Source organism: Mus caroli, unplaced genomic scaffold (genome assembly GCF_978045245.1).
Source record: "Mus caroli unplaced genomic scaffold, Mus_caroli_1 scaffold_2, whole genome shotgun sequence".
NCBI lineage: Eukaryota > Metazoa > Chordata > Mammalia > Rodentia > Muridae > Mus > Mus caroli.
The window spans coordinates 156,362,405-156,388,493 of record NW_028227257.1 but is presented as its reverse complement, the minus strand read 5'-3'; the positions used below and the strand labels follow the sequence as shown (position 1 = coordinate 156,388,493).

Sequence of the window (26,089 nt, the reverse complement as noted above, 5' to 3'; positions counted from 1 at the left end):
ATGACCAACTAGACCACACCCCTTGATGAGGACTTAATTACGAATACCTCCCTTCCCATCCTCCCAATTCTTTCTCTATTTAAGGCTAATGCCTAATGCTGTGTCAGTGCCCAGATGAATTTGGACCTCTAGGTGTTCTTGCACACTGATTAAATCTCTGTTTTCCATTATTCCTCATATCTTTGACATTTTTTTTTTTTAGATGGCAGCGGCCTTTAAACTATTGTTAGGCAGCTGCTACATATACTGTTGACCTCATCGCATGACTGGCCCACTCTTTGTCTTTTCTCACTTAGCAAGGCTGCCCACAGTTCACACTCCACTTTTGTTCTAGATTTAAAGCAGTCAAGTCAGTGCGGCTCAAACCAGAATAGTGTTGTGTTCCTTGTTTTTTGGTATTTACTAAGTAAAATCTGTTCCAAGGCCTCAAATGACACCCTACTGGATTTGTCTCTTAACATCAACGTTAGTGGAAATTCGGGAGAGAAAGGAGCCAAGGAATCAATTCTAACCCCTGCACTTGACCAACCACTGGGGAACATGCAGAGGTGTAAGATCCACAGGAGCCAAGTGCCACTGCTACGTACACCAGTGACCACGTGTCACAAAAGGGCTGGGCATAGAACAGATGCTCTAGGAAGTGTAGTCTTTGAGCTGGAGGGACTTGGCTTGGCACTGATGCCTTGTTAGGCTCTTGACTTTTAAGGAAGTGAACGGCAGTGTCAGAGCATCCTGTTAGAGCCTGTAGCTCAGAAGAAGTTAATCTCCCAGTGGCCTCAAGAGCTGCAGAAACTCAATACACCCATCCACACTTGACACTGGGAGATTCTGGGAGAGGACAGCCTTTTCCTCCCTCCCTAGCTCTCCCTGTAGTGTCTTCTGGGAAGCACAGGGTACCCGCACCTCTCCAGCAACTAAGGATTCTGAGTATTATTGCTCTGTGTAATCTGGACAACTCTCATAAGGTTCCAAACAAAGCGCACTGTTCTTGTCAAACCACATCTTGCTCCTGCATTAAACTCAAGTGCTCACAGGCACTTTGTTGAAGTTCTCAATTTTTCTTGAGCTCTCCTGGCAGTATACCCTCTCCACCGACGCACTGAGACACACCGTCCTCAGGTATCACCCAGTTGCATCCTGGGTTTTGATTTCGATTTTTTTGGGTTGTTTTTATTTAATCCAAGGACTTTGCTTTATACAAAAAGTCATTGTAGAAACAAGAGCAGAATCCAAAGTTTAGTTTGTAAATATTATTCAGGCAGCAAACTAGTCAAAGGACTGTTGTTTAAAAGTAGATCCCATTTGTGTTGCATGATTGGATCTCTCTCTCTCTCTCTCTCTCTCTCTCTCTCTCAACACTGTTAAATATAAATTTTTGCGACAAACCTTCAATTTATATCAAATATAATTAAAAATTAACAAATGGATACATTGTATCAAAAAGTACGAAGATATACATTTCATGCACATACTTGTATAATGTATATATGTGTATATTTTACATGCACACATAACTTGTTCAAACTACAGCCACTGCTTGACAGGTTCCAGATGCAGACAGCTGGTTGTTGCATTTTAAATTTTGGCAACTCACTATGAAATTTCAGGGGGAACAGACAACATCTTGAAAAGAGACAATACAGAAACAAACCCAAAGTCAGGAAGCAAGACATCATGTCTCCTTTCCTTGTTTCTTGTGATTTTCATGTATACCAATGTTTGGAAGAAAAGCCAGCTATGTTAATGTGGGATAAAGATGATTCCCAACCCAGGATTGTCTGAGGCAGCTGTAGTTCCACACAGAATGTATACATTCAACACTCAAGAGAAAAGGAAGGGGCTGGGGCTGGAACAGAGACAGAACATCAGTATCAAAATGCACATCCTTCTCTGTTGCAACATGGGTGCAGTCACATGCGCAGTCCAAGAGTCCTGTTTAATTTTACCCTACTGGAATAAAAGACTCTGTTAAAGTTTCAGGGTATTGTGCCTTTGTATAAGGAAATTCTATAAAAGGTTTGGTCACAATCATGCTGAAACCCTAGACCAAGTGGTGGTCTTGTGTTTTGTTTCTAGTAATGTGTCTTTTGTTGCATAGCCCTATGGTTGACAATAGCCACTTGCTGAACACACCTACACACACACACACACATATGCACACCACACACATACACACACACCTGCATCTCCTATGACGCATGCATGCTCACACACACTCACACACGCTAATACACACATGCTAACACACACACACACACACACACACACACAGATCCTGTGAGAAACATGGGGTAGAAGACAACAAGCCACCAAGAAGTCATCAGAAATTTCACAACAGAGACCACACCAAGGAGTGCCTGCCTGTCTGTGTGCGACCTTTCCCTCGTGGCCTCCCAGCTATCTGTGCACACTGAACACCTTCCTGAGCTTGGGTTTTCCCTTTGCAAAGCAGCCATGAGGTTTTATTTTTCTAGTGCTGGGACAGGGGCCTCACTTAGCTCTAGGTACCTGGCCTGCTCCAGGGCCATTTCCTTCCTGCCAGTTTCTTGTAACACTGCCAGTGCGGGCTTCTTCCTCTAACCCCAGCCTCTTCTCTGCTAGCATTTTGCACTCTTCAGCATCCAGTGAATACTAGGTTTTTTTGTTTGTTTGTTTTATTTTGTTGTTGTTTTAAAAACACAACAGAGATTATACCCTACTTGGCAGGCATCCCATCCCTGAGAGTCAGATTTAAAAAGGCTGAAAGTGCCTCATGCAAGCACGCATTGTGCCGCTCTGGCTTCTTCAGAACCCATCACTCAGGGAGAAACACGGGCACTACAGCTGCTTCTCTGACATGCTGCTGGACACTGTCAATGTCCCTAAGACACAAGCCCCAGTGCTGCTCTGAGCAGCTCCCACCCAATCCACCCGATGCTTCCTGAGGCCGTACCTCATCCACAATGCTCAGAGCCAGAGATCAGGCACTTGGTTGAGCAGAGGAGCCAGGGTCATTGGGGACATCCCAGGCAGGGTAGAATACATACAGCAACATTGCATACAAGACACAGAAACAATGCAAAATGGAGACCTTCCTACATGTTGACTTTTTTTTTTTTAAAGTTACACAAACATTTCCTTTCCTGTTTTGATTTCTGCTTTTTCTAGATCAACTACATAGAAATGACAAACAGTGAAAGTGTTGTGACTGAAAACCAGAATCAACAGCAAGGACATCCTCCAGATTTGGTCCCTGTTATGGTGACAGTGTAGGTGAAAGGCAGGCCCTTGAGCGCATCTCTACACACATGTGCTATTTGACTCCAAGACCACAAGAGATGTGAGATCACTGGTGCTGGCAGGTGCTACCAGGCCACAGCTGGGCTCCTTTCCTTGCTTTCAGGGGAACCCCATCTCCCATGCCACACATTTGGACAAACCATACTCTCCATGAGGCTCAGAAAGTCCCTCCTAAGAAAAGTCCCAAGGACCCACCCTGGATGCTGGAGGCCATGACATAGGATTTGGATTTGCTGGGTCCATCTCAACTCAGCTACCTCCTGCTTAGGATCCAACATCTGGCATGGAACCCAGGAAGGCAGTACACAGGAGGATAGAGAGAACCATATCCCTCTAAGAAAGGGCTTTATTAGTCTATCCAGTGTAAAAGGGAGGGAGGGAGAGAAGCAGGAGCCTCCACCACAGAGGCCGCGATGTGAGGGCCCTCCTCCCAGGGCTGTGACCCCACAGCCCAGAGCGGATGATAAAACTCATCAACTGGAACCCTCACCCATGGAGCTGGTACATGGGTGGTCGTGGTGCAGCTAGCACCAGTGGTCCTGGTCGGGGTGGTGGTAGCTGTGCCGCGCCCGGACGCCAGTGCTGAGTCCCAAAGTGCAGTGATAGCCATTGGGTACACGGCGGAGAGGGTGGGATTGGGAAGTGAGGGAGGACACATAGGAAGTCCTGGAGGAGCGGCCAGAGTTGGTGGCCACTGCCTCTTCAAAGGTGAGTGTATCCTCAGGCAGGGTGTGGGCGGAGGCCTCACTGTCCAGACGCTGCCCTAGGTAAGGATCAGAGCCAATTCGGGAGCCAGGAGCTAGAGGCTGGCTCGGGGGCTCTTTCTGGAGCAGGGCATTGTGTTCAGAAAGGCCGCGGCTGAGACGGCCAGGGGAGAAGGCTGGGAGGCCGCTCTGACCCTCAGCAAAGTGGACAGGCGAGGAATTGGCGGTCTTGTAGGTGATGCTGGGGCGTGGGGTCAGAGGAGTCTGGGGGAGCTGCCTCCGCCCACCTCGGCCCGGGGTGCTAGCACCGGATGTTGACATCAAGGGGCTCCCATTAACGGAACCACTGCCCTACATGAAAAAGGGGACAGCAAATAAAAATGAAAAGCACATTAAACAACACAGTAAGCAGATAATATAGGCATCATTATGATGGGATGCAGGGAGGACGCAAAGCAAATGGAGGGGAAGCAGGAAGGAAGGACGTACCGATCAAGTGCTGGAATTCCAATCAGAGGAAAACTAAAGAAGAGGGATTAGACGTGCATGCTGCTGATTTGGGACAACTGACCAACTGATCAAGAGGCTCAGTAGCTAGAAAGGCAGACATGAGGGGCGGGGCACAGAGGGAGCTCAAAGATCTGGGGCAAGCAGAACTGGAACATTTGAACCATACTCCCTTGTTTGATTACCTGTGGGTGGGGTCCTGGCTCTAGTGCCGCTGTTGGCGATGTGGGGTGGCTACTGAGTGAGGGCTTCAGTTGCGGGGGCTCCCGGCTCCCAAAGCGGTCACAGGAATAGAAGCGCTGCTTCTCTGAAGAAGACGACGAGGGCTGCCTCCGCTCCTGGGACCGGCCTCGCTCCTGCTTACGGTCCCGCCGGCAGCCGGTGGATCCTTCTCCATGGGGCAGGCCAGGTCCTGCAGCAGTGCTTGGTGCTGACCAGGAAGGAGAGAGTTTAATTCAGCTGAGTCCTGAGCAGTGCAGAAACCCCTGGCTCCACACCTACAGACTCAATGCCTGAGGTAGCCTATGGCCCTGCCTGGTCCCCAGAACTGGGATTCATACCCCCTCCCCACACCAATGGCAGATTCTGGGACCATATGGAATACCAAGGAAGATGGCCCTGTGAACTGCTGGACCCTGTCCCAGTCAGGCCATAAGCATTCATGAGGCTCCTGGGACCCTGTATACGTACCACCTTCTGGGTCAACAGACAGGCTGGGCCCCTTTTCCAGGGACCTTTGCTTCTTGTCTCTGCGCCGGTGGCAGCGGTGGTGGTGGTGATGTGATGCCTGGCTAGGAGGAGGCCGGTCCAGAACTGTGCTGCAAAGCTGAGTCCCATGTGGGCGTGGAGCCAGTGTGGAGATGGAGCGCTTCATGGGGCTGGCATTAGGGGCCGGCTGTGACAAAGGACACAGGATAAGGAGGCACATGGCCAGAGGTGGCAGGGGAGGACAAAGTAGGAGTTAGACAAATAGGGAGGGGCCATGGCTCAGTAATAATAAAGGTAGTGAATTTCCAAGATGGCCAGCTTTGTGCTCAGGCTGGAGACAAAAGCCTGGCAGCTTAAAACAAAAGCCTTGTGAGCTTTTTCTCTCCCACCAGCAGCAAGCCCCCTTGCTGATGGACTGGCTCAACCGGTAGAGTCAGGATGAATTAATTACAGGACAGTTGTAAGCCAATCAACTCTCTTCAGACCAGTTAACCCTGAATTAGAGGAGAAAAGTCTTCAGAGACTTAAAACAATGTCAGTTGTCAGGAAGAAACTGGATTTTCAGCTTCCCAAGCCCCTCTGCTTTGCAGAGGGTCTTGTTCTCTGTGTCTGCTGTGTGTAGGGTGGGGGGTGGGGGTGGGGGTGGAGGCGTGTCCAACCTCTCCAGGTAAAACCTTCTTGTCAGGTGCTGACTGATCCTGTCTGCTCCGTGGTGCTGGAGATTTCTCCACTGCTCCCTGTGCTTGAGGTTTTTTCCTACCTTTTCCCTCTTTAACTGGCAGAAGAAGTGAACCTGAGCAAGCCCCAGTCAAGCCGGAAGGAGCCCCTTGTGGGACAGAAGAAGCCTGTGGGTGGGGCATCCCTCGAGGGAGACTGGAAGCTGGGTTGCCTCAGGTGGGTCCTGCCAGGGTTGCTGGCATGCCTGAGGAATCCTAGTGGAACTCACACCCGCTAGAGGGAGGAGATTTCTTTTGGTCCAGCCGAAGGAGTGACTCATCCCCACCCCAACCATGACATACAAAATCAGGACCTATGGAAAGAAACCACCATGAAGGAAGCACCTCAGCGCATGACACCATGGGGTGGGCACAGAAAGGGGGAAAGAGGGCAGAAGGGGGTGGAACACACTGTAGGCTACAGCCATAGGGACACTGTAAAGGGAAGACATGGCTGGAGGGGGTGAGGAGGGTAAGATAAAGAGCACATGACACCTCCATAACCATAGGAAGGGAGAGGACACAGCCAGAGGGAGAATCTAGGCCTGGGCAGGATGTAAGGACTCAGATCAGCCGGGGACCTCTTCTTGGCTCCAAAAGTGACCCTGATAAAGGGCACTGTCAGCTCTAAGTTGGGTGTCCCGCTCCTAGTTAAATATACTCAACAAGAAAAACCTCACAGGAGGCTAAGAAAAGAATAAGGGTTCCGGGACAGGGCAGGAAGGGCCATCCCAGAACCCCAAACAGCAAAAGTGTAAACTGAGGCACAGGCATTACTTTCTGGATTATCATATCTGTTCTGGTCCTGGAGTCGAACCTGAGGAGAAGATGGGTCAGTAGAGCTTGAGGAAGGAGAGTGGAGGGGTCTGAGGGCCAGAGGACATAGGAGAGTCTAGGAGGCAAGGGCTGGGGGACACTAGAAATGGGGGGGGGGGACCAGAGCTAGAGGGAAGACACCAAAGCTGAAGATCCAGAACTCAGTGATTAATGTCTCCTTGTCTCTGCCCTTAGGATTGTCCTGGTGAGGCAGATACCATGTAACCCAAGGGCAGAAGCTGTCCAAAGTTACACAGGCAAGTGACTTCAGGTAGGCTATCCAGATGCCACCCAGTCTCCTCTCTTGATGTACACCATCAAGCCCTCTCCTCCGATGACACCCCATCCTCTCCACAGTCTAGATGTTTCCAAGACAACATACCTGTGTTTCTGCCGCTAGACGTGGCATAGAGGCAGCTCTGCCTTGGCTTTCCAGCCCAGGCTGGGGCTCCCCATCTGGTCCTCTCAGTGTCATGTTCTGCATCTGGACATCCACAGCCTGAAAGAGAGCAGGCTGCTAAGTAGCACATCACAGAGCCATCTGGCTCCACCCACCCCCGTCTCACACATCCTCATCCCCAGCTTCCATGTTCCTCGTATGCCACACACTCCCTGTCCTCTCTCATACAAGCCCCCCAGGAAGGGCTCACCAGTGTTCCTGACTGCCCCACAGGGATCTCTGCAGAATGGCCACGTTCTAGAGGTGCTCTGGCCTCATAAAGTGCATCTTGGGTCCTCTGCGTGCCCCAGGACAGCGACTCCTTGATGCCACTTTCCTGGGTTTGTCTGGGGAAAGAAATGTTCTACAGGGTTAGAGACCTGTGGGCTGCAGAACTTCCACCAGCCATAGTCTTGGCAAGCAAGGGTGAGTCCCATTCCTCCCTGATCTCACACCCATCCCAGCACAGGAGCTCCAGCATGGTCCCCAAACCAAGATATAGTACACAGCACAGGCTCACTACAGTTCCAAGCTAAACAGTACTCTCAGGGCAGAGGCCTTGAAATACTTATTCTAGGGAAAATCAGATCCATCATTCCCTGGTCTGGGGGCAATCGGCAAGTTCTTCAACCCTAGTGGCTCTTCTGCAATATGGGCAATCAAGCATCTGCCACAGACCACGGTGGGAGGGGACAAGGCCATCCTGTAACTATGTGGTAAATGTAAATTGCCAACAGCTAAAGAAACTCCAGGACCCTTCCTGGGCCACTTTCCTCGGGAGTTTCTTACTGATAGCTTTTCCTTACATTCAGCTCTCCACTCCTCTATTGGCTTCCTAATTGTCAGACCATAGATGCCCTCGCTGCCTGCCCCTCACACTATGTCTGCTCTTCATGGTGCCTGGAAGCAGTCGTATTCAGGGTAAGATGCCCACACAGCACTCACTCTTCCCAGGCAGTCCCTCTGCAAGGACTACATGTGCATCATATAGGCTGAGTGACACTTGATCACAGTCAGCTTAGCACACTCAGCACAGGGCCTCACTTCTGAACACAGAGTGTGCTCACACTGTAGGCCATATCTGTCCTTGCTGGGCATTTTAAATAAGAATCACCCATTGTCTTCTGGGTATATTGCAGGCTATTTCAGCTCAATGACACTTGAGGCAATCCCGGGACTACACTCTAGATGAGAGGGGAGCCAGGCTAAACAGTGGAACATTGCCAGCCCTGATGTCACAGCATAGCTCAGACCCTCCATTGCTGGAAAAATAGGATAGGGTGTTGTCTGACTGTGTGGAGTGATATTATTGGAGGTGTGGCCTTGCTGGAGGAAGTGTGCCACTGGGGTGGGCTTTGGTGTTTTAGAAGCTCAAGCTAGGTCCAGGAATTAAAGAAAAGTGTGGTGGCATATATACCTTCACTCCTAGCAGTCAGGCAGAGGCAGGTGGGTTGATGAACTTGGGGCTATCCTGATCTACAGAGTTTCAGGACAGCCAAGCTTAGTCAGTGAAGGAAACCACTGAAAACAGAAAGCTGATGAAAATGTATTTGAACAAGGAGACCATGTTCCAGCCCCAGAAAGCAGTAGAACTTGGCGGTTTCAGCCATGTGGTTCTGACTTTAGAGTCAAAGATACGAGAAAGAAGTTATGGATTCTCGTTCTACAACTAAGGTAAGCCACTGAGGCCAGTCTTATGTCAGGGGTGTCCCTGCATGGAGGCCTAAAGGCCATTGTGTGAAGCTGGGAAAGTGAAGTATGGATTGTGTTGGAGACCCCAAGATGTTGCAGATGTCAGAGTCATGGGATACCTGCCTAGGAAAGCTGCTAACAGGGAGTGGAACCAACGCACAAAAGAAATAAGTGTATTGCACTCAACAAAGCTAGAAGAAGTTGGAGATTCAAAAAGCATTTTGACATCAGACATAGAAATGCAGAGTCTGGAGCTGGCCCAGTTTTGTTTTTTTTTTTTTTCTTCCTTTCTTTGGTCCAGTGTTCCCTCACCATGCTCTCGTTCCTCACTTTGGGAATGGTAGATTATATGCCATTGTATATCGGAGGTACATGGTCTACTTTTTATTTTTAACTTACAAGGGTTACAGTTAAGAGACTTTGGACTTTTAATCATTGCTGAGACTACAATAGACTACGAGGACTTTTGAAGTTGAACTAAATGTATTTTACATTATGATTTGGACATAAGCCTATGGGGCCAGGGAGTGGACTGTGGTGGCTTGAATGAAACTGGCTCTCATAGACTCATAGGGAGTATCATTGTATAACATATAACCTTGTTAGATAAGTATAGCCTTGTTAAAGTGTGTCACAGGGGGTGGGCTTTGAGGTTTCAGAAGCCCAAGCCAAACCTAGTATCACCCTCTCCTCTTCTGCTGCCAGCCAATCCAGATACAGAACTCTTGGCTCCTTCTCCAGCACCATGTCTGTCTGCATGCTGCCATACTCCCCACCATGACAATAATGGACTAACCCTCTGAAGCTGTAAGCAGCCCCAATCTAATGCTTCCCTTCATAAGAGTTGCTCTGGTCATGGCATCTGTTCACAGTAATAAAGCCCTAAGACACTGACCTTCTGTGAAGCTTTTTGTGAACCTCTGGCTCTATGCAGAGGTTATAATTATCAAAGTACCCGAGTTTTATTTTCTTCCTAGAAGCCTGGTTCAAATCAAATCGAAGACACCTCACATTTTATAGAATACAGTCACATGTGCCCCTCTAAGGTACACATCTGTACACATCTCACATAATACACACATCCCCTCTCACATAGTTGCATATACTTGCTCAGAGCATGATTAATTTTAAATGCACTAGAGGGACCCTAACTAACTTGTGCAAGGGAAAACATGTAACTGAGGTTGCTTACGAGGCTCTGTGTGGCAGCTCTTGGATGCACTTGTACAACTTAGAGCCATGTCTAACACACTTGTAGTTAGGATTCCCCTCTGCATTGTCTGCTGCCCACAACATGAACTTGGGCCTGGCTGCACAAGGCTGATAGGGGTACTGCCTGTAAAACAGAAACAGGTCCAGACAGATCTGCATGTTGGTCTCTTTCCATTTTCAGGGCCAAATTGAGGTGGTGAGTCTCTCAGAGTCAACAAATAATGAAAGATCACTATTCCTGGAAGCCAGCTATGTAGGAAAGCTGAACAAGCCTGCCTTCAGTGTGTAACCAGCCATGCCCAGAGCCTCTCCACAGCCTTGGGTGAGAAATGTGATCCTTCATCTCTAACTCTTTGAAATTGACTTCAAGAAACACTGTCCAAGAGTAAGGTGAAACAAAAAGACCTGGCCCATTTGTCTATGAAATACAATAGCCTCAAAAATCAAAGCCAAAATGGGACACTAGGAGAAAAATGGCTCAACGGAACCAGGAAGATCAGAATTATAATTGTCTATGAACAGGCATTTGAGAGCTCAAGGAAGAAACTTTTTTTAAAAGACATCTATTTATTTATTTCATTTTATTTATATGAGTGCTCTATCTGCATGCCAGAAAAGGGCATCAGATCTCATGATAGATGGTTGTGAGCCACCATGTGGTTGTTGGGAATTGAACTCAGGACCTCTAGAAGAGCAGCCAGTGCTCTTAGCCACTGAGTGATCTCTCCAGACCAAGAAACAATTTAAAAGTCCACAGACACTAGAAGTCAGTAACCACAGAACTTAGAAGAGATAGTGTACTAGTTAGGGTTTCCATTGCTGTGACGAGACACCATGACCAAGACAACTCTCATAAGGACAACATTTAATTGGGGCTGGCTTACAGGTTCAGAGGTTCAGTCCATAATCATCAAAGTAGGAGCATGTCAAGGAATAGGCAGGCATGGTGCAGGAAGAGCTGGGAGAGCATGTTGATCTAACTGCAGCCAGGAGAAGCTGACTCTTCCAAACTGTGTGGAGCTTCAAAGCCCAGCCCCACAGTAACACACTTCCTCCAACAAGGTCACATCTCCCAACAGTGCCACTCACTATAGGCCAAGCATATTCAAGCCACCACATTCCATTCCCTAGTCCCCAAAGACTTGTTCAAACACATGAGTCTATGGGGGCCATACTTAGCCATAGCATAGTGCAAAATACATTTAGTCCAACTTCCAAAGTCCCAAAATCTGTAACAGTCTCAACAATGTTAAAAGTCCAAAGTTCAAAGTCTCTTCTGATTTTGTAATCTCTTAACTGTAATATCCTACTAAAAAAAAAAAATCAAAAAGCAGATCACATACCTCCAACATTATAGGACATACATTACCATCCCTAAACATCATAGTGAGGAAGTAATAGGCCAATACCATACCAAAAACCAGCTGGACAAACTCCAAACTCCATGTCTCCATTTCTAATGTCAAAGAACTTTTCAAATCTCCAACTCCTTTCATCCTTGTTGACTGCTGTTGACAAATCTGGCACACAGCAGCAACAAACTTCATTCTCTTGGGCTAACTCAGCTTTCCTTGGTAGATATCCTATGGATCTAGCATCTCAAACATCTTGGGGGATCCAAGGCAATTTCAGCATTACAGCTTCTTGTTCTGATGTCTGGGATCCACATATGATCTTCTGGGCTCCTCCAAAGGGTTTGAGTCACACAAGCTCTGCCCTCTGTAGCACTCTAGGCTCTGGTTGACTCCATTCCACTGCTGCTGTTCTTGGTGGTCATCCCATGGTACTGGCATCTTCAATGTGCTGGGGTCTTCCACTGCAACTAGGCCTCACCAATAGCCTCTCATAGGATCACTTCATGGTGCCAAGCCTCAACTTCTTTGTATGACCCTTAAGTCCTAGGCTGTCAACTGCAACTGAGGCTGCATCTTTACCAGTGGTCTTTCCTGGCCTCTCAGTGTCAAGCCTCAGCTGTTCTCCATGACCCATTCACACCTTCAAAACCAGTACCACCTGGTGACTTTTACACATTACCAAGTCTAGCTGCAGCATGAGGTACAACCTTGGTTATCTCTAGAACACAGCTTCCTTGTGCTCTCAGAAAACACATCCCAGAAGATTTCACCTCAGTGATGCTGGTATCTTCTTAATCACAGGTAATTGCTTATCTCTAGCTAACTAGCTAGCATCAGTTGTTCCATTAAGCCCTTCTACTCTTGTCTCTAAAGGGAGAGCCACATAGCCAAAGCTGCAGAGTTCTGCTACTTGCTGGGGCTGGAACATGGCTCCCTGTTCTATTACATCTTTCATTGCCTAAGCTTGGCTGTCCTGGAACTTGCTCTGTAAACTGATCTTGAATTCAGAGACTTGCATGTCTCTGTCTCCTGAGTTCTGGGATTAAAGGCCTTTACCACCACCATGCCTGGAACAGGAACTTGGAACTTGCTCTGTACCAGGCTGGCCTTGAACTCAGAGATCTGCTTGCTTCTGTCTCCTGGGATTAATAGTGTGTGCCACCATGCCTGGGCCTAAGCTTTTCAGGACCACAACTCCTCAAGATCTAGATCAAAAGCCTGTGTCTTTCAGCCACAGTATCTGGATCACAGGTGTGCCCTGAGTTGCTGGAATGTGGTTCGTTTAAGATTAAAAGTTCAAATGAAAGCAATAACTAAGTAATAATGATGCCAAACATGATATAACCATTCCATGTTCAATGGCAAATGGATAAACAATAAGCTTAGCTGGGTGGTATCTTGCCCACCCAACTATAACTCACTTAATCTGTTTATTTCCTTGATTTATCTTCATTGCACTTCCTGGTGCCCTTTTATTACTTGAACCATACATTTTGTGTTTTTCCTTTCTAATCTTGCTGTGCTTGATCAGAATGCTCTTCATGAAAGTAAATCAGAGAACAAAGTCTCTGCTGGACTTTTCCAAGACATCCTTCATCAATACACTAAATAAAAATCTCTTTACCTTAGCCTCAGGTAGACTCTTCAGTTAAGGGCAAAGAGCTACCAAATTTTTCACTAAAACATCACAAGAACAGTCTCTAGGCCACATACTAGAATTATTCTCCTCTGAAACCTTTTGCGTTAGCAGGCCTCCACAGTTCAAATCACCCTCGGCTCTACCATCTTCCATATTCCTACTAGGATGGTCCATTAAGCCTCACTAAAAGCATTCCATTGCTTTCCAAAGTCCCAAAATCCACATTCCCCCCAAATAAAAACATGGTCAGGCCTATCACAACAATACCCCAGTCCCTGGTACCAACTTCTGTCTTAATTAGGTTTCCATTGCTATGACAAGACACCATGACCAAGGCAACTCTTATAAAGGACAACATTTAATTGGGGCTGGCTTACAAGTTCGGAGGTTCAGTCCATTACCATCAAGGCAAGAGCATGGCAGGGTCCAGGCAGGCATGGTGCAGGAGGAACTGAAAGTTCTGCACGTTGATCTAACTGCAGCCAGGAGAAACTGACTCTTCCATACTGTACAGGGCTTCAAAGCTCACTCCCACAGTGACACACTTCCTCGAACAAGGTCACCCCTCCTAACAGTACCACTCCCTATGGGCCAAGCATATTAAAACCACAGGTACATGCAGTGGCTGTTACCTCAGGAGTAGCACAGCTATCTACCCAAGCTTGGTGATAGCTACCTAATGCTATGAAGCTAATCTCAAAGTCCATCAAGGAAACTAGCAAATAGAAAACACTAGCAGTAGCCATCTTTATCAGCTTCCAAGTGTCTGTGTACCCAAGGGTGGAGGTAGACATTAAGTTGCTCCAGAGCTCATCCCTGGAAGTGGGATGGGACCTGAGAACCCCCCTATCTTGTTGTGGATGAGCCTCAGGTATTTCAGGATGTGAGCTAGAGGCCAAACTCTAGGTAGTATGTGGGGACAGATATTCCCCCCTCACACTGGCCTTGAGTTCTTCCCACCAGCACTCACATGGTGGTCCTGATCCACCAGCATGCCCCACCAGCACACCCCACCAGCACACTCCACTCACATGCTCCAGTGGAACTCACATGGCACCCCCATTGCTGAGGGAAGTTGCACTCTTTTGCCGAAGGAAAACCCGAGCTCCTCGGAGCACAGCGGGCTGTGTCTGCTCCAGGGTGGCCTTCAGAGGGTGGAACAGGGAAACGGGACCCATCTACAAGAAGAACAAGGAAGAGGCCTGTGCCTGAGTACCTCAGCCTCGTACAGCATGTAACAGTCTAGTCTCTTTATTCTGCAGCATAGAACCTTGTTTCCCAAGAGGAGCATGTGAACAAAACAAGGCAGGCTCAGGGACCCTTCTATTATTGCCTCAGCTTTCCTCTATAAAGGACTTCAGGAAAAGTCACTTAACCCAGAGCCTCGCCTCTTCTACCTACAGGGATGAATGCTGGTCATATACAAAGTCAGTCGTCTCATCTTTAGGTTATAGTGGCTACTGCCTGGAATTCCAGGCCAGGATGAGTAGTGAATATGCCATGGCATGGGGCCAGGCAAACATCACCAGAAGTTCTGTGTGTCTACAAAACAGAACCTCCACATGGTAGTCACTAAAGAAAGTCACCAGAAAGATGCATCCCACACAACCCATGAGCAATGACAAGAGTAACTCTGGCCTATACCAGGCATCTCACTGGTGTGTGCCTGTGTGTGAATCTCTTTCCATCCTCTAAGTCTTCCTCAGATACATCACATCCTCTCTGGACAACCACAGAAAAGGTGACACTGCCAGGGCTTCTGTCTTACCCCTAAAAACCAGCTCTCAAATTCAAGGCTCCACAGCACTCCCAAGCAAGTAGCTAACGGAGAGCAGACAGCTCTGCCATTAAACCCTGAGCAGCTATAGTCTCCCCCAACTGTACCTGGGACAGGCCTCCGGGAGCTTGGTGAGTCTGATCTCGGGTGGTTTTGTTCTGTTTGTAGAAGTCAAATATCATGAGAGCAGCATAGACCTTCCCCACTGTCATCTCGTCAGCTGAAGAGAACAGGCGAAAGGCCAGAGGGCAAGGTTTGGAGGACACACAGCACAAAGAAGCCACAGAAAATGTAGCTGGGTAAGGAGGCAGCGCCTTTCCCTCATCCCCTGTGTGGGCTCAGCCACGGGTGCTAGTGCTCTGTTCTGTAGTTAGTCTCCTCTAGCTACAGAACACAGCATACTCTGAGCAACACTAGCTGGTCCTGTGTCTCCTACATTGGACAGATGCATCCCTACAAGAGGCCCTCAGAATTGAGCACCAATACTAGGCTTCCCTTTTGCACTTTTTAAAGTGTTGTGAGATATATTGTCAAAGTAGGAGGACTCCAGATCACCATGTATGGCTCCTGTGCTACTCAACATAGCTACACAGGGATGAGGGGCGCTCACTTCTCCAAAGCAATACACTCCCATATGCCCTGAGGGAAGATGGGAGCAGAGGGTACCTTTCACTCTCCACTTACGTTTGTGGGGTGGTACCAGTAAGTCCAGAGTCTTCTGGGGCAGATTAGCCCACACAGAAGAGATCTCTTTTCTCAGCTCAGCATCACACTGGTGCTGCTTCGTCCCCGCTGGGCCAGGACAAGAGGGAAAGGGGAGATATGTCAGAAGCAGTCCTGCATGCCCCTCATTCAGGCAGAGCCAGAGACAAGTGTGGGGAGGTATGTGTAGAGCAAGATAGGATGGCGTTGGTGCTAAAAGGAAGATACACAGTGACCTGCAGACTAGTTGGAGACCTTCCCGCACAGTAGGAAGCAGTACAACTGTGCGTATGTATATTTGTGTGAGTGTGCAAAATAGAATCCAGGGTGCGTGTATGAGTGCATGTGTGTGTGTGTGTGTGTGTGTGTCTGTCTGTCTGTCTGTCTGTCTGTGTGCATGGTAGGATAGAATCCAGGGCCTCTGTTCTATAACAGAGTTATAACCCCAGTACCTTAAATATCATTTGAAGAGTGAAAGTTTTAATTTTGATGAAGTTTAATTTATCAGTTTTTATATGGTTCTTACATATATGTGTGTATATATATATATGTATATATATACCCTGAGCAGCTATAGTCTCATATATATATAGATATAGATAGATAGATAGATAGATAGATAGATAGATAGATATAGATATAGATATAGATATAGATATAGATATAGATATAGATATAGATATAGATATAGATATAGATATAGATAGTGTGTGTATATGTATGATTATTGAGTTGCCCATGGATGCCAGAAGAAAGGGGCATCAGATCCTATTTGTGAGCCTCCTGCTTGGATCCAAAACCTGATACTCTGAAGGAGTAGTAAATACACTTAACATCTGGATTCATGCATTTTTCTAAAAAGAAATCTCTTGCCGGGCATTGGTGGCACACACCTTTAATCCCAGCACTTGGGAGGCAGAGGTAGGTGAATTTCTGAGTTTCGAGGCCAGGCTGGTCTACAGAGTGAGTTCCAGGAGAGAGAGAGAGAGAGAGAGAGAGAGAGAGAGAGAGAGAGAGAGATCTCCACTAATCTCAGTTGTCAACACTCTTTTTTCCTTCTAGAGGTTTTAATCATTTTAAATTTATAACCCCTTTCAAGTTAAGTTTTGTAGGAGGTCAAAATATATGCTATGTACTGAAAGGCATCCCCATTATTGCTATGCAGAATTCATAAGAGCCAGTGACTGTGGAAAAGCGTAGAAGATAGTTATCATTAAAAGTTATAATGTTCAGAGTGCCCTTCTGAGAAGACAGCAGAAATCTTGTTTACCCTCTCACTGAGGAGGAGACTAAAACCACCCTGCCAGGACTTCTTCAAGAGTGGACAGCAGAGTTTCTAGAACCTTAGCTCTAGAGAGATTTCCTGGGCAAGCTGCCCAGTCTGCGGTATGTTGTGCCGGTACTCTGTGATGTTTAAACTTAACAGATTTTAGAATCGCTTTGTAGACAAATGCTAGGCACGTGTGTGAAGAGGGTTAACCAAGAGGGGAAGCTGTATAAATGCAGGCTGCACCACTCTGAGCTGAATAAAGGTAAGTGAATGGTAGCAGGCACCTCTGCTTCCTGTTTGGGGATGCTCTGGCCTCTCCCACCATACTTGATGGACTACCTACCCCTAGAGCAGTTAGCTAAAGTAAGGCCTTCCTCTTTAAAACTGCTTTCTGTCCGCTATTTTGTCAGAGCAGCAAGAGAATAAGTACACATTCCAAACTAACGGTGAGTCAAAAATCTCTCCCTTTGTAAATGGCTATCTGACTTTACAAACCACTGCTCACTAGGGATGAATGGTACCTTTCCTACATCGATCCCCTTTGCAAATTTGCAGGAAGTCAGTTGGCTCTATGTGTGTGGGTTTCTCCTAGTCACACCCTGACCAGCATAGCTTCACGGGAGGAGGCTGTTTCCTGCCTTGTCTTCTTTTCAACCGGATGATTCAAGTTCTACATTTCTCCATAACCTTAGAATTGATTCATCTGTTGGGATTTTTGTCTGGATAACAGCGATTAGGACAAGGACAGGGCTGATACATCTCATCTACAACACACTCTGATCCACGAACAAGACCCAGGCTACTCTTACTTATTTAGGTCCTTGATTCTTCCTATAAATATTTGTGAAACTCATAGAACAAAGTGTACAGATGGGTTCTTAGAGTTATCCATGTTATAGAAACACTGTATTGTGTTTATTTTTCAAGGAAACATTTTAAGGAAACATTATGGAGTTATTTTCCATTGTTACTAGAACACAAATGCTTTTGTATATTACCTTTAAGTGTGTGTCAGTTTCAGTAACTTTAGAAGCAGACTGGAATTCTGCAAATAATAATGTAACTATGACCACAGGCACTTTTGTTTTTTGCTCTTTTTATTATATTTTTATTATGTAAAACAATATTTAAAGCCATTATTGATCATCTTCTCTTGCTCTTGCTCTTCCTGTCATCTTACTGGAATGGCAGGGCCTCCAGGATATCTCTGAAAATTGAGCACTGACTCAGGCCGTCCTCAGGCCTGACTTTCTTATAGTTCCTGTGTTAAATATTACATTAGCTCAAGTTTTTCATAGATATCCTTTATCATATATTTCTTGGATGTCTCATTTATTCCAGCTCCACAGAGGACTATTCTTAGCAAGAGTGACCACTGGATTCTGTCACAGACTTGTCCCCCATGTAACTATGGAGATATCATCCAGTCCCGATTAGTGTTTGGCACAGTACGTTATACTGACTGAGCTCTAGAACACAGAACCAGCCTCCCACAACTGGAATAAACCCCCAACGGCATCATATATTATCCTGTTTTATGTACCGATAGATTTAGTTTGCTAAAATTGCACTGAAGATTTTTATGTCTAGAGACAGTTCACTAAAATTATATTGAAGAACCTTATGTCCACATTCAAAGGAAGATTGTTTTATTTCCTGCCATATCTTTGTTTCTTATATCAGAATAAAGTACATTTAAATTAAGCTGAGAAAGATTCCCTCTATTTTTTATTTTCTAGATGGTCTGTATTCATTAAACTGTTTGATAGACTTCACCCATGAAGCCAGCTAGGCCTGCATTTTCTGTTGGAAGGCTGTTTGCTGTCAGTTTACCTGAGAAATATAGTATTTCCAAGGTTATCTCATTTCTTACGCACCTGTGTTATAAATGAGGTGCATGTGGCAGTGAAGGTACCTGTATGCTGATGCTTGTGTGAGACACCTCTTGGTGCATGTGTGGAGACCAGAGGAAAACCTTAGGCATCATTTTCAGGAGCCTAAAGTTCTCAAATTAAGCTTGGCCAGAACCTCCAAGTTCTAGTACTAGTGCCGGTTCCCATGTCACGGGTACTGGAATTACAAGCACACATTACCATGCCTAGCATTTTTCTTGTTTTTGTTTTTGTGGGGTGTTTGTTTGTTTGTTTTTTTCGAGACAGGGTTTCTCTGTATAGCCCTGGCTGTCCTGGAACTCACTTTGTAGACCAGGCTGGCCTCGAACTCAGAAATCCACCTGCCTCTGCCTCCCAAGTGCTGGGATTAAAGGCGTGCACCACCACACCCAGCCATGCCTAGCATTTTTAATGTGAATTCTGGATTTATCAAGTAAGTCGTTCTTTATCCCTAAGCTTATCTATCTTGACTGAGTTTAGTCGCTTATATTCTTCAAAGGACTCATACATTTCCCTAAGATGTTGTACTCAGAGAAGCCAAAACAAAACAAAACACCAAAAAACCCAACCAACCAAACAACAACAAAAACCATAGGAAGTAGAATCTGAGGAGGGCTACAGACAGGGCAAAGCCTGAGAGAAATCAGCAGAGATCGAGTAGCTGGTTCTTATGAAGGAAGGAAAGGAGGAACATAATAAGGGGTAAGAGATTGCCCTTAAAGAAAAGAACGTAAGAGCATGCTCACATATTGGCACACGTAACCCCAAATGGAGAAAACAACAAAGCAAGAAGCAGACAATCAAACAATAGGTCCCACCCAGCCTTAGGGACACAGTGAGAAAAGATGGCGCCTGGTGCACAGAAGTAACCAAGCTGTGTGGCATAGATGTGGGAGAGTGATGGGGTACAGGCTTCCCCTGGTAGAGGGGAAGGAAAAAGAAGGAGATGCCCCATGTTGCCTGTAGCCTGACTGAGATTGCTATCGCTACTAGATGTAATGACTAGAGCAAGCAATTGCATTTCACCATGCGGGTTCCCTCCTTAGACACGAGATAGTATAGCTCTAATGCAGTTGTCATGGGAATGGTCAATGCCAAATAGAGCAGGTAAGTCTATCCAGTTGTCTCCCAGGCAGAGCCCATCCCTTTATCTTCCTTACATGTCTAAGTAGATGACGTGTGTGTGTGTGTGTGTGTGTGTGTGTGTGTGTGTGTGTGTGTGTGTTGTTTTGCTTTGCTTTGAAATAGGAGGTCCCACTAGTTACCCAAGGCTGCCAGGAAACTTGCTAAGGATTGATTGATTGGCCAGTCCTTTTCCCAAGGCTATGTGACTCACCTGGGGCAAGCTTGATCTCCAGTGCTGTCCGGATGAGGGCCATCAGTGTGGATGTAAAGTGCACCGTCATGTCCTCATTGGATATGGGCATGTTCATGCGAACCAGGCGCTGGGGATGAGTAGGAGCAGATCAGGGCCAAGCATGTTACGGTCACTCCCACCCTAGAATTAGTGTTTGGGCTCTGGAGCTTGGCTTGGCGTCCTGAGAGTGGTCCCGGCAGGTGCCTGGTCCAGAAGGCTGGGTGGGTGGAAGTTTTGCCAGCATTCTCTCCTCCCGGACCCCACTCTCATCTGAGCTGAGATTCTCCTGGCTAGAGAAGAGCAGAAATCCAAGTAAAGGCTGTAGCAGAAGCCAGGCCCAGGAGCCTGAGTCCTGCCCACTGACTATAAATGCCATAAGGGGGTATGATCCTGGCTGAGGAAGAAGGGCCTAAGGCAGAGTGTCACTCCCTGGGACAGCCTAGAACATAGTTGGTGAGCCTATTCTATGGTTTTGCTTACCTGTCCTCTATCTGCAACTGGATCATTGGGGTAAGGAGTGGCAGCCAAGAGGCCTCTCTGAGGTCCAGTCCCAGTGAGGCACTCCTCAAGAGAGATGTTCTTGCTTAACTCAGGTCTTAACCACAAACAGGGGGCCAGGGAGACACACTTGAAGACAGATGAGCAGAGCAAGCTGCTCCCATCTCTCTGAGTGGCCAGCTCCCTTTCTTGTTTTTCAGAGACAAAACATCTTGAAACAGGGATGTGTCTGAGTCATTCCTCTGGGTAGACTCAGCAGCTGCAAGAGACTCCGGCTCTCAGAACATCTGAGGGAGGATATGGGTCTCAGGTATCTGAGAACACTCGGTTGGCCATGAAGCACCCCAGGAATACTAATGTCCTCTATATAGGAAGAAAACTAGACAGGGCTTCCTCCCTAAAGCAAGCACCCTTCTTTGGGGGACGGACACACAGCCCTAGTATCTTGCCCCCAAGTTCTGTATCTTCATTGTGATGGAGGGGGCATAGGGGTGCAGAAAATAGGAGGTAGGCTCTTGTCCTATGAATGCTGGCAAAGCCCCACCGGGCACGTCCAATTACAGGACCAGGACCTCACATGTCACATGGGTTACACACCAGGAAAAGCCTGCTTCCCAGAGCATGGCATCCCTGCAGACCAGCACCGATGGCAGTGTGAGAGGCCAAGGAATTCCTCTTCCAGGGAAGGGAGTTGGGATGGGAATGAAAGAAGAGCAAGCAGACTGTTCTAAGAGGGGGAGATCTGTCCAGGACACCAAGGGTCACCCTCACAAGGGCTTCCCCAGATTTGCCCCCAGTCATGGAGGACAGACAAAGATATAACCTCAGAGAAGCAGAGTGGCAGACCAGGGCAAATAAGCTCCAGACATGGCACTGGGGCATCTCGTGGGCCCTTCCCCATCTTGCCCCAAACCATCTGCAACCTACCCTGAAGCCTCCCCTGGTCTGGTCGGACCCTGAACCTCAGGATTCTTAGGCATGGCTAGAAAGGGCAGTGCAACCCTTCCTGCCTGCCTTTCTGTCTGACTGGGTGTCACAGGAACAGAGCTCTCCCTCCTATGGATAGAGACATGCACGCATGCAGGGCCTCTGCAGTTTCAACACACATGCTAGTTGAGGGCAGATAAAGGCAGAAGAACCCAGAGGCATTTGTGAGTGTTGGGAGAGCTGATTGGTTCCCATAGACTACACTGAATGAAGTGGCAGACAAAAACCTAGATGGGATACGGAGACAGAAGATGGACAGAGTACAGTGGACCAAAGAGGGAGGAGCCGGCAGGGAGCTCTCAAACAGATGCAAACACAGTTGGCACTGTTTAATGGGGAGCAGTCAGGGCTGTGAGTGCTGAAGGCACTGCAGGTGGAACGAGCTGTGACTGAACCAGGAAGGAGGCCTGGAGGTGTCCATGTTCACTTCCTCCCTCACGACTCAGTGATCTGAGATTCCTAAACACCTAAAGCTGGGACCCTCAGCCAAGGGCATCCAAACAGACTTTCCTTTTCAACATCAAGGCCCCTCTTCTTTCTACTGGGAAGCTTATGAAGCCCTTGACATCTGTAGCTGGGCGTAAATCCCTACAAGGCTGAGCTTAGTTGGGGTAGAAGGGTACGGCAGAGGAAAGCAGCAGAGGTCCACAGGCCCCATCCAGCTGCGGAGGCCAGACCTTGCAGACTTGATGACCACCCACGACAGGAGCATAGGGACAGGGCATCCAGGTAGTCTCAAGCCCAGAGTAAAGCACCCTCTGTCCAAAAGCATTGTTTTATTGGTCTTCTCGTCCTTGGGAAGGCACAGGAAGAGAAGGAAAAAGGGCCAGGGATGGGGTGTCTCTGGCTCTATTATCCCAAGCTCCTCAAGGATGTCAGTGGTAGGAAAGCCAGACAGGGAGTCGGGTTAGTGCAGAGACATGTGCCTCTGTCTGGGATGAGAGCAAAGGGTTTCAGGGTGGTGAGGGAGCAGCGGTAAGGCAGCCAGGTACAGCCAAACAGCCAAACAAACCCTAAGGAAGCAGGTGAGAGCCCATGAATGCTCTGTGGGCTTAATGAGGGCCAGGTGGGCCCAGCCAAGCACAGACAGCTCCTGGGTTGGATGCAGGATCAGTGCAGGGTCAAGGTCTACCTTGTATGCAACTCGAGCCGGGCATTTCTTCCCCAACCCCAGAGGTGGGGACATGTGTTTCAGCATCTCAAACATGTCATTGTAACTGATGCGCCCACTGGAAACCCGTTCCAGAGGCCAGGCATAGTGGGGTGGTCCACAGAAGAGGCACACGGCAGGAGGGGTAGAGCAGGGAGCGGGCAGGGGAGGAAGCAGACAAGAAAACAGATTCAGTTAACCAAAGTGTCGGGTAAATGCCCCAAATCAAAACAAGTAAAATGAAGGAATCTCTGCTTGACTTGACCCTTGCTTGCCCCCACCCCCAGCCTCACCTTCTCATAGGCAGCCCAATGCAGGGCAGCGGGCAGGGGTGATGTCTGAGCTAATGAACATGGAGGGGTGAGGAAGGGCTGCATCGGGGCGGCTTTGGGTTATAAATTTCTGACTTTACTCTTTTAGAACCACAGACAAGGCCAAATCAGAAAGAGCTGGTTCATCGTGTGGGAAGCACTGGCCAGACTGTGTGGAGATGAGAACTGCTGAGAACCACAGCAGCAGCATCACCCGCCTTAATAGGCTGGTAGATTTCCTTCCACATAAGGCCAGAGGTGAAAGTGGAGAAAAGTCTACAACAGACTAGAAAACTAGAAAAGGAGTTCCAAAGCTCTTAAAGGACTGAACTTAATGACAGGGCAAGTCAGCTCCAAGCCCAGAGACGCCCGAGGCCAGCCCAGGGCAGGGCTGCTGCTGAGGTCAGGGCTGGATGGGAAGGAGACTTGAGGAAGGGGGGAGCTGAGTAAGCTGTGGCCTGGTGCCACTGGTGCCTCTGACATCACAGGTTGGGACCAATAGGTTGGATGTGCCCCCTGTGGGCTAGGGCACTCAGGGCAGCATCTTGGGGCTGGTGTAGCATCTTCCCAAGTCAAGAGGCTGGGGCTTCCCTCTACCCCAGAGCACCTGCCTGTGGGCTTGGGGGTCTCAGAGACACAGCAGAGTCCAGCCTTTCTCCAGAGGGCAGATCTGCCCAGATCCTGCCCTCTGCTCACAGTTCCAGGCCAGGGGGTTTCTCCCTGAGCTGAGCACATCAATCCAGAAGCGACGCAGGAGGGCTCCCCTTTCTTGTTCCCACTCTTTCCTTCCCCCAGGGACCTGAAAGCCGCTCCTGACCCACAGGGACAACTGCTCCTTGTTTATTTGCACCCACATACATACTTCCCTGGGCTCTCAGCCTCTGGCCTGTCAGACCATCAGCCCATTCATAAGAGCCTGCAAGAATGCTAGGTGTGATGGCTGTTTCCTTGGTTCAAAACAGGTCCTGTCTCACCCACATGCCATCCCTCCCAAACCCCACACCCAGACAACTGGCCCTGGCAGATTCCGCCTAGCCAGGCCAGAAAACACCTTGGGCACTGTCTTGAAGACTGCCTGCCTCCAGCTAGGGGAGATAAAACAGGGAACCAAAGCATCCAGGATGCTGGAACGCAGGGCAGGGCAGGACAGAGGAAAGAGAAGGTGAGGTGTTGTCATTCCCGAGTCAGGCAGGGAGTGTGTGCAGTGTTTGCGATTCGGGCAGGGAAGTATGTCAGATGGAGGCTCTGAAGTTGCAAACCTTGTAGGCCAACCTACGAGGGCAGTTCTTTCCTAAGCCAACGGGTGGCGCAATACAACGCAACAAACTGTACATATCCTTATAATGAATCCGGCAACTGGAAAGGAAATGTTACAGGTTATGGCAACAAGGCATGATGGAGCCCGCCCCGCCCACCCACCCAGTCTGCAATGGAAGATGAGCTGTGAGGTGGAGGTGAGGGGTACATCTACACAGGCTTCTCCCTAGAGAAGAGCCTAGAGGCTCGTGCTCCCAGGAAGTGTCGGCCCCAAGATAATCCCTGGACGTGAAGCTAAGCAGGAAACACTCAGAAAAATGAGGAAGAATAAACACACTCACCCCCACCATGAGCCCTAACATTGGCCAGTCTCAACTGAACTTGCTGTCTGTCTTTCCCTCAGTTCCTGAATGGCAGAGCCCTTTTCCATGTCTCTCTCTGACCCTGACTCTCACTACCATGTTGCACCCCGTCCATTTCTCAGATGCAGAAACCCTACTCATAAGTACCTAAATAGCCCTCAATCATTCCCATCTTCCTGGATACACTGATGTCCCCCTGGAGTTTGCTGGCCTAGCCAAAGAAGCCCTCCTCACAGTGATGGTACCCTTTGGTCACCACAGACTCTTCTTTCTCCTACATGGCTGGTCAGTTATAAGTCCTGCCCAGTTTACTTCTTGGAAAGAGGATGTTCTACTTGAGTCTCACCCATGTTTGCTAATCTTGTTGGATCCTAGGGACAATTACAAGGGGCCAACTACTCATTAAGTCCATTCTATGACACCGGTGGAAATGTGTGGACATGATGCATGTTAACCTTGTTTGGGAATATTTTCCCAAAACAGCCAAAAGCTTTCCCACTATCTACCAAGTAAAAAGGCAAAGATGCCCATTTAACTCAATTTCTAGGTCTCTCATCTCAGTCTCTCCCAGTCTTAACACTTCACTTGTGGCTCACACGGTCTCCCCAGCTCTCCCTCCCTCTGACCTGCCTCAGAGCTGCCTGGCACTCAGTCCATCTTGCCTCCTTTCATACATCTTAGGGGCATGTGATCCTTCCTTCCTTCCTCAAGTGTCCTGGCTCTAAGCTATGGCCATGTAACTATCCTATCTCACAGCCGTATTTATGTTTTCACTTTTGGGGCCACAAACCCAGGACATAGCAGGTGCTCAGGAAGTGTTTACTCGATAGATAGATGACTGTGTAAGTGTGGCTCTCATTTTCAGTCCCCATGCTTCAACACAGTATGTTGAAGCAGCAAAAGGGAGGCCAGAGGAAAAGGCAGTTCCAGCTCCCAGAAGCTCCATGCCTTTCTAGTATCCCACAGCATGTACAAACTCACACAATGCACAAACGATACATAAGCACCCTAACATGTGCATATATACATGAAATGACTCACATATGCACACAATATACATGTACACTTACCATACATACACAGATGTGTATACATATACACAGTCTGTCTCACACACACAGATAAACTCACATGGATACACAAAACATATGCATGTGCTTATGTGTGCACAATGTATATTGCATGTGCACATGCAGAAGACACACAGGCTCTTCCACATATACACACATGCATATGCTCACACACACACATCTGTGCTTGTGCATACACATACACAAATGTTAGAAAGTTTGGCAGTTTGTGGTTTCAAAGTTTTTCCCAAATGATGAGAAAATCGCATAGTCACATGGGAAATTAAGACAGCCACCTGCTAGGTTTGCAGTGAGCCTGTTCAAATGCAGGACCCAGCTTTAACCTGTTTGGGTGCTCTGCCTGGCCCTGTCTGAATGCAAGACCCAGC

General features: G+C 47.9%; 1 protein-coding gene across 4 annotated transcripts in view; it reads right to left on the bottom strand.

Annotated features, from left to right (window-relative positions):
- Positions 1 to 1,167: 1,167 nt before the first annotated feature.
- The window catches only part of Cacna1b (calcium voltage-gated channel subunit alpha1 B), a 171,745-nt gene continuing 146,823 nt past the window's right edge, over positions 1,168 to 26,089 (bottom strand). For all 4 annotated transcript variants that reach the window (XM_085835123.1, XM_085835120.1, XM_085835122.1 and 1 more), the window contains 10 exons: positions 22,683 to 22,779; positions 20,045 to 20,153; positions 15,529 to 15,636; positions 14,952 to 15,064; positions 14,118 to 14,245; positions 7,381 to 7,516; positions 7,113 to 7,229; positions 5,181 to 5,385; positions 4,676 to 4,920; positions 1,168 to 4,334 (listed from right to left, as the gene is read on the bottom strand). In XM_085835123.1, coding sequence (XP_085691249.1) covers positions 3,804 to 4,334; positions 4,676 to 4,920; positions 5,181 to 5,385; positions 7,113 to 7,229; positions 7,381 to 7,516; positions 14,118 to 14,245; positions 14,952 to 15,064; positions 15,529 to 15,636; positions 20,045 to 20,153; positions 22,683 to 22,779 — 1,789 coding nt within the window. In that variant the 3' untranslated portion in view covers positions 1,168 to 3,803. The remainder of the gene's footprint in view (positions 4,335 to 4,675; positions 4,921 to 5,180; positions 5,386 to 7,112; positions 7,230 to 7,380; positions 7,517 to 14,117; positions 14,246 to 14,951; positions 15,065 to 15,528; positions 15,637 to 20,044; positions 20,154 to 22,682; positions 22,780 to 26,089) is intronic.